Source organism: Macrobrachium rosenbergii, chromosome 41, assembly GCF_040412425.1.
Source record: "Macrobrachium rosenbergii isolate ZJJX-2024 chromosome 41, ASM4041242v1, whole genome shotgun sequence".
NCBI lineage: Eukaryota > Metazoa > Arthropoda > Malacostraca > Decapoda > Palaemonidae > Macrobrachium > Macrobrachium rosenbergii.
Window position 1 is genome coordinate 37540394 of NC_089781.1, and position 20465 is coordinate 37560858.

Here is a 20465-nt window from a genome sequence, read left to right on the forward strand (position 1 = left end):
AAACTTAAAGACAGGCTAATAAACTTTTGTTCTCAAAAACATGTCGAAAGTGTAAACAAATTTTTTAGAAAAAATCATCCACCTAAGATTATACAAGGAATGCATGACTAACAAAATAGATGAAACACTTGTTACAGCATAAAATTATCACAGAATTACCCAATTTCAGATGACTTAGTTGCAAACTTTAACCAATATTGCATTTCGAACTTGAAAATATAATTTTCCTACATCTTTGTGTGTGCTTTGAATGATTCTGACAATGGGCGAGGGGAAAACAAAACGAGTGCAACGCATGGACCTTAGTTGTCATTCTGATCAAGTTAAGTTTATGAAATGTTATCAAACTAAGCTAGGTAGAACTATATAGTAGCACCGTGGCATCGACTGCCTTCTAATTTAACTTTTTCTACAGCTTATTGGTTGCTAATTATGAATTTACCTTTCATTTTTGGCGCTCGAGTGTAATTAGCCTGTAATTAACCCCTTAAGTCCGTCCAAGAAGGGGTTTCCATACGCAATCTTCACAAGACAGAGCATGGGTACGTCTTTTCAACAGTTCATATCACATCCAGCAAGTGCAATAACTCGTAATGTATGGGTACCCAACTCCCCCCCGCCCAGGCCAGTACTTAACACGGCAAAGGGACATTCCATTTGGCCAACAACAAACAGATGCACCGCCAGTATCAGAACCCCTAAAAGTGTTGAAAAAACTAGTTGAAAAGGTAAAAACAGGCACGGAGCTAATATACAGAATTACCCTAGGCTATTATGTACTAGGCTATGGTAAGAACCTGGGTCCCTAGGTTACATTAAGGTTACATCAGGTGTGGTTGGTTAAATCATTTGCTATGGGGACAAACGTCAAAAATGTTCAAAGCTAGGTAAAACTGAGCAAGAGCTCCACATCTGGTATTACTTAAGAAAAAATTTAGTTTTCCTATAGTATTTTGGTTGCTGATCAAGATTTATCATTATTTTTTGTTGGCTGACTGTAATTAACCACTAATTAACCTCATAAGGTGTACGTCAGGCATCCTGCAATGCTTTTGCACATGCACAGTGTTTTAGGGGAGCTTTTGGTGAAAAGTGGGCTTTCCTTCACCAGCGGGTTCAAGAGGTGGAGCCCCCCGACTAAGCAACGCGGCCTGCTAGGTTAGGTTAGTATAGTTCCTTTAATAATAAGTTTCCTTAGCCACTCCCTTCTTAAACATATGGTCCCCTGACTTGCGAATGCGCGGAACCGTTCCATAACAACAACATGGCGGTCTGGTCCTTCTCCCATCATTTCCAAAAGCCTGCGTTCCCAAAGAGTCCCCGACCACGTTGGGTGGATATGTGAGGTTAATAATAACAATAACAATAATAATAACAATACGATAAATCAGTTTCCAAGTTATAGTCCGTGGGGAGTTCTTACTTAGATAAACACAAAACACACAATAATAAAACATGAGAAACAGATATTTTCAAGTCCAGAATGCAACAGGTTTTAAGTGTGGGTAGGCTGGGTGCAGAGCTGCTACAATGGTTGCCTCAGTAGGTTAGGTCTACAAGTTTGAACTGTCAAGTGACATTCTGCTGGTAGAACACATAAATGGAAACATAACTTTGCTAACTAGCCTATTCATCGGCGGTCTAAGCTGCATTACTATGACAATACCTCGCCTAAACCAGTTCTCCCGTATTAAGGTTAGCCTAGATGACTTTCACGCGCGGTCACTTTCTAATTGCCAAACTAGATTAAACAAAAAAAATTGTTTACCGTAGGCGTAAATTCCTCGCAACAGATCTTCTCTCAGTCCCATACTGTCAAACGTGGGGACTACCTCCACTTCTTCGGAGGTTTCGAACTCCACATTTGAAAGATCCTCCGGGATCACCCGTCTTACGCGTCCTTCAGCCATTTCGCCCACTGTTTACGTTGTGTACCGTGGTGCGGCTCGCAGGAAGTTTGTAGACAGATGAAGAAGTTTCTCGTTCAGAAACGGGAACGCTTTGGACAAGAACCGGGAAATGGAAATGAGTCTTCCTAATCCGCATAAAAAAATGTACTCATTTTTCCAATAGGCTAACTCGATTGTTATCGCATCATAGTAATTGCATTTTATAAATATACATTTCTTGCCAGAATTACTTCAGTTTACAATGAAAAAATAAATCTAAAGTGAAAATAATGAAAAGCTAGGAATCTCTACTTTAGTGGTATAAAGAACAACACCGTAACCAGAGCAACCCAAAGAAATTCTATTTGTTTATTTATATTTGCAATAAGATATTTCTCCTAGTATATTGTTAATAACTACATTTATATTACCGTTCGTCGGTAATAATATTGTACACAGCCTACAAACCGTCAATTGTCTCGGTTATTTTCCCCAAAGTCTTTCCCCACACTATGAAATGAAACGATAACATTCTTGCCCATATCTGAGACTCAAATTTACACCAAACCAGCAATATCCTCCGAACCCTCTCAAATATTAACACAGGCATCATTTTTATATAACAAAAATAACTTCCATATTTATATTTGAATTCAAGGGGGCATTCTACCGGCCCTCAGTGTCTGTTCAAGCTAATAACAATGGAAATGTTATTTTCATTTCGAGGATTTTTCATAATTATTCAATTTTGGAGGCTCTTCCTACAGCTTATATTGTATCGCTTCGAAGAACCTCATCAGCTTGTCAGTTACACTTTATGGCTTTCTTTATTAATTTGAATACAAGTACAGGCCTGTTTCAAATTGGTCATTTATATCCAAAATGCATGAATATGTTATCGTTGAACAATTAATTAGTCATCTGGATAGGTTAGATGCATTGTCTGATAGTCAGCTTCTAGTCAATTATGTTCTACACAGATTTTTGTGTTCTCTGTCGTATATAATCAGTTAAAAATTATGGACGCACTCAGAAGAGGAGTGCTGTACCTCAAGTAAGTGTATAAGGTCCAAAAACTTTTTGCATTTATACGACTAGATTGTCAAATGTACTACAGGGACATAGGATCAAATTTAAGCTGTTTGTGGATGACACCTAATTTTATTTCTCCAGAAACGACACTGGAGATGCAAATGAAAAACTAAAAGGCGTTCTTACCAATGTTTTCTCTGTATTCATATCGAAAATGCTGCAAGGCCTATTGGCTATCGTTTTAAAAATATTGCCTTTGTTGAAAAAATCCCTTGATAAGTTTTCTGTAGAACAAATTTTTAATTAAATGTTTCATAAATAGAATAGACAATTGCAACACTATTTATCATAATCTGCTAAGATGGAATTTATTTCTGGTGAAAGATATTCATTTCTCGCTATAATGTGGTTCGGATTCCACAATAAGCTGTAGGTCCCGTTGCTAAGTAACCAAGTGGTTCTTAGCCACGTTAAATAATAAGTCTAATCCTTCGGGCCAGCCCTAGGAGAGCTGTTAACCAGCTCAGTGGTCTGGTAACACTAAGGTATACTTAACTTTTGCAACTCAGGAAGCTGCAAAGTATACTGAATAGGGCAATAAGATTAATAACGGCCATTGCACTTCAGGGCAGGGTTTCCCCTATATTTTTTTGAGGTGCACTGACTCCCTGTCAAACTAGGATGATGTTTAAATTTTTTGCAATATTCATCACGCTATCAAGACATGGTGTCCAAACTATAGAAACTTTAATCTGTGTATAATACAGCCAGCGGATGGTGTCACCTTAAGATTAGCTACCGATGGTCTCCAGTCATTTTAACCAAGATGTACCACGAATGTTGGCCTTAAAGCCTTTAAATTAAAAGCTCCAAGACTGTACAATGAGCTCTCATTTGAAATCTGGAGGACTAAAAATATCAAGGAAAATTAAAGATTTTCTTATTCTCTGATTGTTATGGCAGTATGGACTTGACAGTTGATATGAAGTGCGCCGTATAAATCTCAGGATTTCTCTGCAGTTTTGTGTATATGATAAATGAGTTTGCGGGTTTTGTAGAGCGCCTTCGGGGCAATGGGACCTGAGAAAAAAGGAATTAACATTAAAAAAAGGCGGGGGGGCGGGGGAATGAACATTGAAAGGTATAAGGAAGAAACAGTAAAATCCAGTCGGTACATACATAGGTTGTATACTGTAGATGCAAAGTCTTTTTAGAAAAGTCCTCAAGAGATTGATAATTTAGGAGTTGTCATTAAGATGCTTTGAAGTTAATAAATCTTCAGTATTATTATCATCATTGACATTTTCTTCGCAGTGTTTTAGTTCCGGCAGTGCTCCACGTGGTGCAATGTAGGCATTACTAAAGGGAGTTGGTAGTGCCCTTCCGCCTCTCGTTGAACCCACGTTTTTAGCCGTTTACTTTATCTCCATTCCCGTTTTCTCTCTTCAGTCTTGTTGTCCAACATCGCCCAGTTCCACCTTTATATACTTGTTTTTCATCTCCTTTATTTTCTGGAAATCTTTCTTGCTGTCCAGCCACTCCAACTCCCTCTCTTCACTTTCTCAAGCATTGTATGACTGAAAGTCCCTCAGTGCTAGGCTTAAGAGTCTACGTTTCATAATCAAACCAGATATTGACATTATCTCTTCTGTTTTTCCTTTTATTTATTACTTTAGACGTGTACACTTTCCATCTAAATTTCCACCTGCTCTTGCTCTATATATCACATTTTCTGGTCTTCTTGCTTCTTCCACATATACTACTTTTTTATTAACTTTTCCTTTTCCCATCTCATTACACATCCAAGCATCCCTGACTTTAAGATTTTGTATTTTTCATGTCTTTTGTATTTTTCATGTCTGAAAAAAATCTCTCTGCCACATCCTTGTTTGTATTATGATCTTCTCACCACTTCCTGACCAAGAAGCTTAACATTCTCCAGTCACACCGTTCCAAAATCTCCTTTAGTTTCTTAAGTAGCTTTCATGTCTCTGCTGTATTATTTTCCTGTAGTCCATCAGTCTACTTTCTTCTGCTTTATCCAACCTGTTACTAATTCTGTTTTCAATGCCCTCTCAGTACCTGCTGCACAGACCAGTGTGTCCCTAATATAACAGAATTATTTTACCTCTTCTAAGATCTGTCCACCTATCACAAAATGGTACTCCACTTCCCTCTCACACTCATTTGCGCTTCTTATACACATTTGACTAAAAAAAATATCTCTTAGGCCTATGTGGTACTCCGTGAGGAATAGGTATCACAACTGGTATAACAGTGTCCACCTTAACCGACTGAGATCTGTTAGAAGGATGACGTGCATCAGGTAGAAGGATGGCACTTGATATCAATATTATAAACTCTTTCAAATCCCTTGAAATAGTCGCAGAGAGTTGTTCGCGTCCTGTTTCTCTGTCCATTCTCTCGTATATTTAATTTGCAACATTCAGTAGGGCCATTTCCGTTATCAGTTCAATCTTTAAGACCTTGGGACGTTCATATCAAATTGTTATTCTCCAAGAATCGTACTAACTGGATCACAACTATTTCTTGTAATATGTCTTTACGTTGCAGTTAATAAAGTAACAGGACAGTAATTGCTCACTTCCTTAACATTGCCTTTTTCATGAAGTGGCGCCGTGGTAGACTATTTATAGTAAACTGGATAAACACCTGTGACTGTCGATGTGTTTGCATGGGTTGCAGAAATGATGATATGAAAGGCAGTGATGTGTAAATAATTTTAATAACTCTTTAGTTCTCGTTGATCGTTTGAACATCGACTGATCATGGTCTAAATTTTTGCATCATTTTCAGACTGGTTACGATGTTTCTCACGTAGCAACGCCATTATCGTTCAAATTGCCTCGTAACTTCTCATTTGCACGCCTGCCAACATTTACGAAACATTCGTTCAATGACCCTTTAATAAAATTTACCTGTGGTCTACATTTTCCAGCGTGATTATGATTCACCAAGTTATGGAACCATCACACGAAACCTAGGGGGATATGGTCCACCTTTTTTTTTTTTTTTTTTCTTTTCTGAAATTTGTATTTAATTGTTGTGTGTGTGTTTAACCCACTGTGTTCTCTTTTTTAGACTGCGCCAATAAATGACTGAAAAGCAACCGAGGTGAGTATTTGGAGTTTGGGGGCTATTTATCTTTTATGGGAAGGAGCCATCTTTTATTTGTTTCCCCCCTTTGAGGTAAACCAGTAGTATTATTTCCTTAACTCTGTTTGTGTGTGTGTGAATATTTGCATTAGAGACAAAACTATCATAAAATAATAATGTGTTACAAACATGGCACTTAGCTTTCATTTTGGGGATGGGTTGATTTCGACTCTCGGTATAGAACCTGAATCGGACAGGAATATATACCGCAGAGTTGACATCAACTTACATCCCTCTTGATAGCCTAACAGACAAGTCCACTGCCACTTGAATCCCGAGTCCCCGACGTCTCTACCGAACTCAAAAAGGTATAGGTTTTGTGTAAAGAGAAACTTGATAGTCGGAGGTATAAGAAAAAGCTATAAGCGACGTATAAAATTATCACATCGTAGCTCAGCGGTGAAGCGGGAGATCGGGTCAATGATTTCCTTTAGGAATATCTGGCACAGGTGCCTAGGCTACACTGAAGATCTGAGCAATACTGTAATACGTTCGTAGCCACCAAGAATACTTATCTTTAGGACAAAACTGCGAGAAGTGGTAGATTCGCTGTTCCTCACAATGTTAGTTGTGATTTCGACCATCACATGAAACTCCTGTTTAGCCATCTATACGTCAACAGAGAACTACTATTATATAGGCTTTATTGCCAGAATCTCAAGAACTGGTATATACTTGTGTAAGTTTTTTATCTGCACAAAACACTGCCTCAAGTACCAAAAGTGTTTCATTCCAGTTAGCGTAAAAATGTGAAAAAAATTGCTGCCAGTGATGTTTATGCCAATGCCCATGATTTGGGAGAGGCTGTAATAATCTTCGGATTACAAGAAATTCTGATTTATATGCTTAACATTACTGGCTGTATACATTATTTTCATCGATTTTCTCTCTTTTTTTTTTTACATATGGACATTTTGTCATGTGGAAATTTTCTTCACATTTAATGGCATTTTACAATGTTTTTCAATAATAATAATAATTTTTTTTCGTCAACTATAACGTCTTTCATGCTTCGTCATTCTATACTGGGAAAGCCACTCTGCTAATTCATGATCATTTGTCTGTGACAATGTTTAACTAAATAAGAATATCGGTAATCTACAAAAATACTGAGACCAGGTTTTTCTGCAAAATTTCTAAATATCAGGAATTGCCCATAGGTGAGCAACCCTTGCTGGTCTTTTAAGATCTGAACATCTACAAAAATTTGCAGTCTGAATAAGAGTACAGTCGTAAAAGCGCGTGGGAAACAGTAAAAACAACCCAGGGATAAACTGAAAGACAACAAGGAACAGCAGACCAAGAGTGAAAAAGAAAGAGGAACCAGGCTATTTAATGAACTCTACTTTCATTCTACGAGGAATTTGTCCTCAGCCTCAGATATCTGCACTTCATTACACAGGCTGCATATAAACGAAAACGTACATAAAAATTTACATATGCATACAAGCATGTACTTACATTTCTGTTATAGGAGACCAAGCCTCAAACATACAAGTATAATCTAGGTGATCCAAAGAAGAGGATAAAAATCCAATATATAAAAGTGCTACATGCTAATTATACAGAGTAAACACTTACAGTTTGTGAATCCATACATGCATATTTTTTCTCTTTCGTTGAGACTAAAAAAGCCGACAATTTAGATATAACTTAACTGATAAAAAATAATAATACAGATGATTTAATACACACACACACACGCACACACAGTTTGGGTGAGCATTTTGTCCGGCATTGCGGTTCATCATACCATATCTTCTACTGAACTAGAAAAATTATCGGAGCATAAAGTGTGAAAGTTTCTTTGTTCTGGCGTTCTTGAAAATTCGCTAAGGGAATTGTACGTTGACATTCATAGAAATACATTTAATTCTCGTTAATTACTCATTTGTAGTGCAAAATAACATTACATACGCTTTTAAGGCTTCTCCCGCTGCACTGGACGCTGGGACGCTAAACGGAACGAAATATGAAAGAAATGTTTTGGCCTATGAAACCTGTAGACTGACCGATTTACTGTGTGGAAGTTTTAACTAGTGAACGTACATAATAGCTCTTCTGTATTCAGCATGGCTCCATCATGACGCAGACGTGCCTGTTGTCAGAATATACTTGTGGTCTGTAGAGTAAAGGTGCTCCAGTGTTAACATTGATGGCGGTGGTGAAGTCGCCTCGGTTAAGCTTTCGGCATCATAAACATCATGAGATGACCATCATAAAAGTACTATGAAGAACAAAACGGAGACCCTAGGCAATGAGATGAGTAAACCCGGATTGGAGGGGGGAGGGGGAGGGTTGGTTGTGAAGGTGGAGAAACAAGAACCACTCTCTCCGCGTTCCCCTCCTCCCTCCCCCTCCCGAATTGGAGGGGTCATTCGGGCACCTACTCCTCCAACATCACAGAAAATTAAGTGCGAAAGTCCTGCAGTGTCAGTTCACGCGGCCTCCCCCCGACCAGTGAGCTCCCCACCACCTTCTGGCCCTGGAGCTGAGGTCAAAGGCAAGCCCGGAACTCCCATACCCAGTGGAAGTGTCAAGGGGTCAGTCTCTCGGCCAGCAAGTGCCCTGGGGTGTCCTGTCACGGAGGACGCTTCCAAAGCCACCACTGGATCTGCAGGAGGAAGGCTCACCTTTTTTAAAGGTAGGACACGCTCTGTCAGCCTTAGGCTAGGATAAGAGATGGGGACGTGGGATAGCATATTAAACGCTCGAGTAGTCTATTCTGTTATATATGACAAGGCTGACCTTGGGGGCTCAGTATAACCTAGGTCCAGGATCCCTCTTTTATTTCTTTTTGGGATTCGTATGTGTTGAGTTCACACATCACAGCGTGGGAACGGCATCAGGTTATTTTGGCTGGTTGCAGCATGGCAGGGGTCCACAGGCAAGGCTGGGTAGGAACCTTCGTTTAGGCACTGGCTTTTCCTCTGGAAAACTGTAGACAACTACTGCACCCCCCTATCTCAGTATCTACCAGCTTAGTGTGCATGCCAAATGGGTGCCATGTTTTAGTACCAGTCGGGTAGTTTGCATAACGACGGGACTAGGCTACCTCTGAATTGAAGCTAAGTCCATTGTCTTCGATGATTAGGCAGGGCAGATCCCCCTCGGCCAGGTCAGAGCACGTTGCCCTAAGTGAGGTTAGGAAGGGAAGGTCTGGCTAGGACAGTGCCTGGCTTATAGGAAAGGGTAATTCTAAGCCAGCTGTCCGCGGTGAGCTAGCCTATGGCAATTGACGTTTTCCTATGTTATTTTATCTGAACATGAATTTCAAATATTTTGGTGGTCGGCTGTAACTAAAATGTAATTGATCCTTGAAAACTGCATGTTTGTACCAGTGGGTCGTACACAGCTCAAGGGTAAATTACAGTTTAGCAGCAGCCAACCAGCAAAATATTACCTTAAACTCTGATAAAGCAAGTAAAATAACATAGAAAAACGTCAATTGCCATAGTCTAGCTCCACAGCACACTAATTGAAGCTTTCGTAAACGGGAAACAAGACATTACCATTCCCGCTTTCAACTTGGGTGGCCTCTATTGGTGGCCGTGGCAGAACGTCACTGCGCACCTAATCTACCTTTTTTAAGATTCTTGGCAAGCTCGTATGTTCTGGCAAGAGGTAATATTTTTGTTCAGCAAGTATAATAACATAGGAAAACGTCAAATTTGTCAATTGCCAGAGTCTCGCAGCTTTCGCCAAGCGCAGAAAGCCGGCAGCTGCTGATTGGTGAACTGAAAGCTAGCTCATGCGTGTTAAGGCTTAGAATCAGCAGTACTGTAATAGTAATGAATAAAAAGCGCCCTTAGAACAGCTCCCGCTATCCATTTATTCGCCCATCTTTTTACGCTTGGTTTTCGTGTTCCAAATGATATATATAACAGGAAATACAACAGTAAGGTACCCAAACCTTTTCCCAAGTTATTTACCCCACCCAAAACCCCGAATTCCCAATGGGTCCCCCTTACTGTTAGCTATTCTCAAAAGGGTTTTATCCCACCAACGCCCTGATTCCCAACGGGTCCCCTTTAGCAAGGTAATTTACAGCGTAATTACATTTGACCACCAAAATATTACTTTAAATTCTTGTTCAGCAGATAAAGTTCTATAGAGTAACGTCAACTGCCATAGCCTAGCTCACCGCAGACAGCCGGCTGAGATGTGCCTAGGAAAGGTTAGGTTTGTTTATATATGTGGAACTGGTCCCAACATTCTACACTTGCCCCAGTATTCCAGTCAGTGGGTAAATTTCAAGTAGATGGCCGCATGAAGATATCATTTATTAACATAGCCCAGTTTTTTTGGATGAACATATAGAAAAGGGTGTCGGCTATATATAATACATTACAGGTGAGATAATCCGATAAATCTGCTGAGATGAGAAATTCATCACTTTATTTTTATGTTCATCCCCAAGGGCCTGGTACCAATCCCTCATGATGAAAGTGAAAATATAAACAAAAAACAGTGAATTTCTCAAATTACGCCACCTGTACTGTATTATGTAAACCCTTGTATAATTTTCCCTCAAAAAATTAAGCGACATCTATGTGCAGCTGTCGCCTTTACATTTACTGTAGTCTGCAGTTTTTCACCTTCTTTTCATCAGTTTCCAACTATAGTGAATCTAGCCAGAACTCCCAGAATTAATCTTTGTAAATGTGCAGAATAGCTGTCTACACACACTGCTAAAGCATGATAGTCTATAACCTTGAGCAAATGCAGGGCAGGGAGGCACGGGTAGGTGTGAGAAATCCTAACCTTTCCTAGAATGCCATGTCCTGACCTAACCAGACCTTACCTTCTTAACCTAAATTGGGTGCCCTGCCCTGACCTAGGTTCGGGGCAGTGGCGTCGTGAGGGTTGCTGGCGCTCGGGGGCAAAGTCTTTTATGGTGCCCCCAAAGGGGCCCACCGGGGGGAGGACTATTTTCATTTGATTGTGCTAAATTTGGCAGGAAATGTTTGCCTTCATTATTTTAGATATATTGTGTTGTAAACAAAACATTCTAATTTGCATAATAATATTCTGGAATGATAGAACACAAACCAAATTTGCAAACTGAAATAGTTTATTTTACATATAATAGATATACTGTAATTAATCAGCCCTCATAAATAAATTCCAAAATGTTGATAAGATAACTAAAATGTAGATTATAGTAAAGCATCACAGTAACCATTAACTCTTCATAACCAGAGACAAATGGCAAATTAAATAAATTTGACTAAAAAAGGAGTTAAACATTGGGGAATACAGGGAGCTAAGAAAATCATGAAAATGTACAATTTGTTGCCAGCATAGAAGTTAGTACTAGAAAAAAAAAAAGATTTTGTGGTAAAGGTTGAATAGTTATTATGCCTGAAAAGAAAACTGATAAGAATAAAGATGAATTAGTTCACTAACTATAAACCTTACTTTTCTTTAAAGAATGTTTAACTTGCATCAGAATAATGAAAAAAAGATTAAAGTGATGGATGCTTAGGATCAACCATATGCAAGGAAATAAAATGGTGTAAAGGTATTAGAATGTAAAGATAATTAGACAGATATTGATAACAGAAAACCTAAATAAAGAAAAGGATTGACAATGAATTGTAGGACATTAAGTATTGATGCATGTTACAGTGTGTTTACAGATTTATCTTTCTAGCTATTACAGCTGCAAATTTGTCTATCACGTCATCAAAGTATATTTTGTTTGTGATCTCTTGCTCTACACTTAGTAGAGTTAAAGCTGACAATCTCTCTTGCCCCATAGATGTTCGCAGATGCTACAAGATAAGTTTCAACTTACTAAGTGATCGCTCACAACTAGCAATTGATGCTGCAATGGTCAGCAGTATCTGAAGGGCAACTTGAAGGTTTGGGAAAACACTTTCATCCCCATATTGTACAATGAAACAAAGTAATTCCTGTGGGTTAGTGATCAGAACATCATCTTGTGTTTCAAGCAGCATTCTGCAATCTACAATTTAGCTGAACAGTTCCAAGCCATCTAATTCAGTGTCATAGAAACTTGCCACATTAATGCACCTTTCTTGGATGTATGCTTCATTGGTTGTAGATAGCAACTCCTTAATATCCAAAAGTAAAGCCAAACTTTGAATCCATGTTATGCAATCTGATGAACCGTTCGCCCATTTCATTATGCATTCTGTCAATAGTACCTTTTAGCAGATGTTGCATCTCATTTTCTACTGAGAGGCCTGCATCATCTCCAGTTTCACCTGGCATTTTTTTCTTCACTCTACATCGTCTGGCAATTCTCACATCCCAAGCATGACAGAGCTCCTTTGCTTTTTTGATAGATGTCTGGCAGATATCCTCCTGATTAGCAAGGAAATAAACTTGCAATGCCTGGATATCTTGTGCTGCCTCATGGAAATTCATTTTAGGATCCTGCAGCCACTTCTGGACTCTGTCAATCTTGGTAAGTAAAATGTTCCAAAAGCGTAGTGCATCAAAGAAATCAAATGTCAAAATTCTGCTCAATAGCTGTGCTGCTTCACTTCTGGTATCTATTGTCTCATTCATATCACTTCTGATGGTCTCTAAAAGTTGGACCAAAACCCCCACATTTTCATGTATGGGTCAAACTGCATCAGCTCTAGCACTCCAGTATGTTTCAGATTCAGCTTTCAGAGATATAGGCAAATTCTTCTTTAATCTCTCCCATCTTTAGGTCAACCTTGAAAAGAAAACATACACTGCCTGCACAGGTAAAAAAAAATATAACCATCGCCACCTCATGACTAGTGAAATTTATTGAGTGGTTGTCACAGTTCACATATATTGCTTTAGGGTTCACTGTAGCAAGTCTTTGTTGTGCTCATTACTTGTGTCCAGACAGCAGCATTATCATAACACTGAGAACGACAGTCTTCAAAAGGCAAATTATCTCTCTGCAGCTGCTGCATTACTACATTTACCGTACTTGCTGCATCCTTTGGTGTACTTGAATAAAGCCAAGGAAACTTTCTTTCATGCAAACTGTCTTTTCTTTATAGTTTATCTCTGCATATCTTATGATCTCTGACATTTGTTCCCTGTGTGCAGCATCAGGAGTTGAATCAACCGTTATACCGTAATACTTAGCTCTTCGGATGTCATTCAGTAAAGTGCTTCTAACAGTAGATGCAATAATCTGGATGAATTCATTTTGAAGTTCAGCAGACAAATATGAAGGGGACTTTGGATTTTGACAGACATAGTCCAGATGGTTTTTCATATTAGGATCGAACTCTGAAATTAGTTCTAAGAGGCTGCTGAAATTCCCAATATTTTCATCTGCTTCAGTGCAGGATATATTCTCTCTGTGACCTCTCAGTGCTAAATTTTGTTGGGACAGATATCTAATACAGTGCAAAATTCTCTTGAGGATATGTCGCCACTTTTCCTTCTCTGTGGCAATCTGCTCTTGAAGCTGTTTGTCAATTAGTCCTTCCTTTTTAACAAGGCACTTTTCCATTTTCTTCCTTCTTGTGAAAGAATCACGATATCTCAGACTATTTTCATGTGCAATGATTTTTTCTGGCTTTTTCCAACTGCTTAAATCAGTCTCTAGCTCTAGTGAAGAACAGTGGCTGGCAGCCTCTGTTGAGGGAAAAATTAGGCATGAGAAGCAAAACGCTTCACTTTTGACAGGTGAATAGACTAACCAAGATAGAAGCACTTATCCTTTTCCTTTGCTGAGACATTTTTGGAACCATGCTTTTGTCATTAATCGCTTGTTTTTTTTTACTGCAAACAGTCCTGAAATATTTTGGAAAAAACTTGAACCTATCTTTAAAATTTCTGTCCGCAATGCATCTGATATAGTTGCTTTCCTAGAGATGTTAAATTTGAGATATCCAACATCTTGATGCTCAGTAATGTCTGGTATTGTTTTCTTCATTGCCACACCCAATTTGTCCCGTTGGGTCACACCTGATAGTACATCCACTTGGGAGGGTACTGAAGATTTCTGCTGTTTGTCCAAGATGCTCAACATGCTCTCTCTCTTCACAGTCTCTCTTTCCTTCTCCCTCACTACAGTCGCTGGATTCATTGCTTGTCCTTTCTTCCTGGAATTGAAGAATATCAGTAATGGGTCTGCTAGTGCTTGGACTGCAATTATCCTTCACAGATTTTGAAGATCCAGGATCGTTTTCTTTTTGCAGAAAAGCTGCCATGATCTTGCTAGATTTCTTGGCTTCCTCATCCTGTTCTTTCTTTCGATTTCTTCTTTCTGCCCCACTTAATTTCTTATGATGTGATCCTTTCATGTTTTGCTTAAGCCTAAACCTGTGAAGAAATATATACCAACTTAGTTCTGAATAATGTGTTCTTTCTTCAAGTATTTTCCTTATACTGTATTCCATTCTTATATAGCTTAAACTCAGTATTCTATATAATTATATATATATATATGTGTATATATATATATATATATATATATATATATATATATATATATATATATATATATATATATATATATATATATATATATATATATATATATATATATATATATATATATATATATATATATATATATATATATATATACACATATAATATATATATATATACAGGCAGTCCCCTAGTTAACATGGGCTCGGTTAACAGTGATCGGTTTTATGGGGCTTGTCTAGCGATGAAAATCAGCAATTTTCAGTGCCGAAAATTGCCGATTTCTGCTTATCGGCGCCGATAATCGGGTATTGGCGCCAATAACTGAAAATCGACGCTTCTCGGCGCCGATAACCCCCGAAAATCGCCGAAATTGCCAAATTTCAGTTAGCGGCGATTTTCAGTTCTCATCACACCCTCAGAAACGGAACCCTGCCGATAACTGGGGACTGCTTTTGTGTGTATATATATATATATATATATATATATATATATATATATATATATATATATATATATATATACATATATATATATACATACATACAGGTATTCCCCTACTTACGATGGGGTTAGGTTCCAAAAAGCCCATCGTTTGTTGAAAAAATCGTAACTCTAATATGACCTAGCCTACACTAGGGTAATCAAGTTAGTTAATTATAAATGATTTGTTTAACCAGACCTCTGAACTCTTTTAGGGTTCTTCTCGGGCTGGGAAAAGAATGGGGAAAGAGTACATAAAAAAATTAAGTAGTTAACTAAATAAATAAATAATAAAAAAGGGGGATTAGAAAAAAAAAAAAGAGAAAAAAATAGAGAGAAAAAAAAGGGGGAAGATTATATTTTACTTATCAATTTATTTGCCACAAGAGAAGATATTATTAATTGAAAAGTTATTACCTTCTGCTAGAATATCCTTTATTGATTTATTTTGTAAATAAATCTTCTTCATGATGCCATCTGGGACAGTCAATCAAGATGTGGTTGATTGTTACTGGATGTTACATCTTTCACAAGTTATTGGGTTTGTGTGCAGAGTTGACATCAGATGACCATGTGTGAGTCTGGAGTGTCCTATTCTGGAGTCTTGTTAAAATAACTCATTGATTCTTTTTGCTTTTGGGTAGAAGAATGCTACTTTAACTTCGTTTAATTTGTTTTAGTTTGTTTTGTGGGGTATATTTGTTCAATCATTTTGGTAACCTTATAAATTAAGGGTTTAACTGATGCTAGCCAGTCTGATAAGGGGGCCATAGTTGTGGATTGTATAAGCCAATTTTGCAGCTTTATCTAAGCTTCATTACCCTCAATGCCTACATGGGCTGGGATCCAACAAATTTGAATTTGAAGGTCATGGTAATTAACTGATGTATTTCGCTGTATATTTTGGACTAGGTGATTATTTGATTTAAATGATCCTATTGCTTCAATTGTACTTCTTGAGTCGCTCAATATGAGTGCTGAAGGAATTCCTTTTTTGTTATAATCTGGAGAGCCAATTGTATGGCTGTTAATTCTGCCAAATACTGATGATATTAGAGGAAGGCCCATTTGGATAGTTTTATCACTTGAATAGCTGATGAGTTCACCTAGTTTCATTTTGATCCATCTGTGTAGATTATGAAGGGATTACTCCTTCCGCCTTATGTTCCATGGCATGTTGATGGTACATTTCTGTGTTGGACATATATTTCTTTGAAAGATATGATATGTATAGTTTGGTCTTTTAGTAATCGATATAATCAACTACTGGGTAAATTTGGGTATCATGTTATGTAAATTCAAATAGATGATTAGCTTTTTGAAAATGAGTTTTGATTTGGGTTATTATTTGTATTTTGATTGAGAAATTTATTTGATGCAGGAGAGGTGCCTGCTTGAAGGATGTTTCTTCTTAAAGTAATTAGAATCTCTGTAATATTTAGAGGCAGCTGGCCTGCCTCTGCAGGACAGAGACAGTTGGAGATGAGCGGAAGGCTCCTGTACATATACGACTCCTCGTGATGTAAAGCATCTAGAGATTTTAAAGTTGTTTTGAGGCAGTTGAATAAATTGACAGCTATAATTTATAATTGATATACTGTTGCATTGTATAACATTAACATTATGTTCGGCCCTGCACCCCCATTTGGTGTGAGATTTTCTTTAATAAAGTAAGGGCTTTAGATCCTTTGGCTTTGATATATTTGACATGATCTTTCCAATTTAAATGTTGGTCAAAATTATACCCAAATATTTAATACTATTGCACATGTTTATCTCTTCATTATAAGGTATAACTTAATGGTTTGTTGTTTCAACCATCTTTTGTCTTTGTGAAGACAATGCCATTTGTTTTATTTAATGACAACTTGAAGCCTACGGAATTGGTCCAAGTGGTTATATTTTTTTGTTGTTGAGATGGCATTCTTTGAGCATGTCTCAAAGAATAACTTGAATAATAAATTACAAAAATCATCCACACATAAATCATTTTGTACACCCTCAGGCAGGTTCATAGTAATGTCATCTATTGCCAGGGCAAATAAGATGCAGCTCAAAAAAACACTGCCTTGGGGATACCTCCTTGTAATGTGAGCAGTTTGAATATGTATTTTCTATGCTGCATTTGAAATGCAATAACTATGAAATTATTGATAAATATTGGAAGGTGACTCAATATTGGACCTGTGGAGTTTGTGCATAATATTGTATCTCCATGTGGTATCATATGCTTTTTCTATATCAAAGAAAATAGCCACTGTCAGCTTTTTCTTTTCAAATCCTTTTTTAATATGATCTTCTATTTGAGTTAACGGGTCTAGTGTAGATCTACCAGCTATTGATCCCGATTGGGTAGGTGGGATAAATTGAGTGTTTTGTTATGACACTGTTAATCTCAAACTAACTATTTTCTCCAACAGTTTGGTAATAATGCAACTTGTTAGAGATATTGGCCTATAATTAGTGGGGTTGTTAGGTCTTTTCCTGGTTTCATTGATGGGTATGATTATTGCATGTCTCCATTTAGTTGGGAAGACATGCTAGCCATGCTATTATATAATTAATAAGAATTCTCAGCTAGTGTGGCTAAATTCTGGATCATTTCAAAAGAAATCACATCATGTCTGAGCTGACAGATCATATGATTTTAGGGCAAAATTAAGTTCAGCTCATATTGAATTTTTGGTTATAACTAAGGTCCTCTATCTAGTTTCAAAATTAAGTGTATGATTTATTTTTGTGTTCTAATTCTTTTGAAGTGTTCATCTAAATTAGAATAAGCACTAATATCTGCTATATGTTTGGCTAATATATTTGAAATATCTTGTAGGTTATGATTTAGTTTGCCTTATATATTGGGCTTCTAGGTGGTCTTACATGTTACCATTGATTTTACAGATTTTGTGCCATATTTCCTTAATTGAAGTATTTGGTGACAATTCGATATATAATTTTTCCACAACTGAGCTTTTCTAATATTATTGTTTTTCAAATTTTGCATTATATTTATTGAAAAGTGGTTTAATGTGATCAATAGTTATAACTATTATCTTGTTTAGTTTGTTTATATTACAAGGCCTTTATTAAGGGTGTTTAATCTGACTTTACTCAAATTACGTACAGTGTGTGTTTGGTCTGATTTAAGAGAGATAAATTATTAGGACCACCATGGAACGGGGATATATTAGGGGTTGAAGAAGTTTTGGGGATGTATTTATCTGCAGCACTGATTACAAAACTGGAAAAGAAAATCATTTGTGACATTGGTTGTTTTGATTTAATGGGAAGGGAGGGATATTTAGTTTGTAAATTGTTTTTATCCCAGTCAGCTTTCAGTAAGTTATATTTTATGGGAAATGATTGTTTTTGGTTGACCAAATAATCTAAAACAATTGGAAAGTGATCACTAGTATATGAGAGTCGTGGTAGGACATTCCATTCCAGTCTTTCAATTAATTCCAGTGAACATAATGAAATATCTATTGAGAGAAAGTTAAATGAGTTTTTGAGAAGTACGTTATGAATCACTTCTATTTATGCAATTTCTGAATGTTTGAGCTGCTGGGTTACTTAGCATAAAAGGCGCTTGTCCCAATGGGTTATGGGCATTAAAGTCACTTATTTACAGTAGGGCCATTTACATTATTTACTATTTGTGAAATCACTAAAGTTTGAGTTAAATTTCTATTGATTATATAGATTTATTATAGAGACAATTTGGTTGTCTGGCATATGCAATTTGATTGCAGTTATTTGATATGACATTGATGTAATATTTAGGGGTTCATAAGTTAACTGCTATGAACATATATAGTTAAATCTCCTAGCTTGCCATCCACTATTGGTGAGTGGCAAGCCAATTTATAGTTTCTAAAGTTCTTAGGAGTTGTACCAATATGCTGTAGACATATGCAACAGGTTTGTTCTTAGTATTTCTGGATTTCACTCTAGTCAAGCCGAGTAGAAAATCCATTCATGTTCCACTGAATTATTTTATTGGTCATTGTTTGGGGATTGAAGTAGATTTCCTGTAAGTTAATTGATGATTTAGCTACATCCCGTAATATTTTAAGAGAGTTTTTGTTGCTTTGTGGTTTCTTTGCAGCTAGGTTTGAATGCTGAATATTTGATGCATTGATCGTTCTTCTTTCATATTTCCTTATTAGGAAATCTATTTGAGTTTTGATCATGTTTTTCTTTAGTTTTAAGGATTCTAGAGCATAGTTCGCATATCTTGATGGAATGTTAAAGGGCATTTTCAAGCCTAGTAAAGATATGAAATTTCGGTTATATTTTCATTTTTGTTAGTAAACGATTGCATCGTGAATGATGAAACACTCTTGACATCCAAGTAAGATAAATCATGTTCCGGAAAAGTTGAAGGAATGGTTCTAATCTCTGGGTCCCATCTATGCTCCCATTACTGGATGTGTTGTAATATTTTTGTTAGGAATTTCTGGTATAGGCATACTGACTGGCGCTGGTACAAAATTTTGATTTGAATTTTTAGGTTTATTATTATTGCTATTCTTTAGTCTTGTTGATTAATTTATGGGATTTTGGTTCTTCAGTGGATGTTTAACTGAAAGTTTCGCATTGATTCGTGATGAGAGTGCAGAAGAGTTAGTTGATTTATCCATATTTGGGGAATCGTTATTTATATTTGTCTTGGATTGTGGAACACTATGGATTTCACTCTGTGATGCAGTTAATGTAATCTGTTTCTGATTAATGGTGAGACTGGGATTTTGCTAGATCGATCGGTGAATGGAATGTTAGGTTTTTTTCCCTTAGGGGAGTTCTGTCAATTACTTTCCTTATTAAGGTTATTTTTGTCAATTAAGTTTTCTGTGATGACGCATCGCATTATGAGTTTCCAGATCTGGATTATTAACCTCTGTTGATTTTTCCATATCATTGGAATTCGTTTCTGAATGATTAACTTCGCTTGTTACTGGGGAGGCCTGTTGTAACTGTACTCTTGAGCTTTTATGAATAGTAGAGGAGGGGGAGAGGTGTGTCACATCCATTCTGTGTTGAGATTCTTTATGTTTATTATGAGTTGTTACAATATTTGAATATGAATGGAGTTTTGCTGTCATTGATTCCTCTCACCTTCAGTTCGAGTTTACTTCATAACGGCATACCAGTTCTGTTCATTAATATTTGTAATTTGCATAATATTGATAAAATATACAGTCTTTAGATTTAGCATGATGATTTAATTTGCAATTTACACATTTGAAGGTTTTGTATTTCCAATTTGTTGTGTGGTTTTTCAGAACATAAGCAGCGCATATAGCGTTATTTCTACATCTTTGCTGGAATGGCCATTTTTGACAGTTAGAGCATTGGAGAGGTTTAGGGACAAAGGGGCTTAACCTCTCTATTCAGTCCTAGAATTTTTATTTTACGTGGTAGTTCCCGGTTTGTAAATTTTATTTTGACTATTTTAATATGTTTATTTGCATCCCTTCTACTTGG

General features: G+C 37.0%; 2 protein-coding genes across 2 annotated transcripts in view; one reads left to right on the forward strand and one right to left on the reverse strand.

The window, feature by feature from the left end:
• Positions 1-2172, reverse strand: part of LOC136826812 (eukaryotic initiation factor 4A-III) — a 48544-nt gene extending 46372 nt beyond the window's left edge. The window contains exon 1 of the mRNA XM_067084259.1: positions 1769-2172. Within this exon, the coding sequence (XP_066940360.1) occupies positions 1769-1910 (142 nt within the window). The 5' untranslated portion in view covers positions 1911-2172. The remainder of the gene's footprint in view (positions 1-1768) is intronic.
• A 5615-nt stretch (positions 2173-7787) lies between these two features.
• LOC136826813 (protein hairless-like) overlaps positions 7788-20465 on the forward strand; it is a 60684-nt gene continuing 48006 nt past the window's right edge. Inside the window, exon 1 of the mRNA XM_067084260.1 lies at positions 7788-8742. Coding sequence (XP_066940361.1) covers positions 8328-8742 — 415 coding nt within the window. The 5' untranslated portion in view covers positions 7788-8327. The remainder of the gene's footprint in view (positions 8743-20465) is intronic.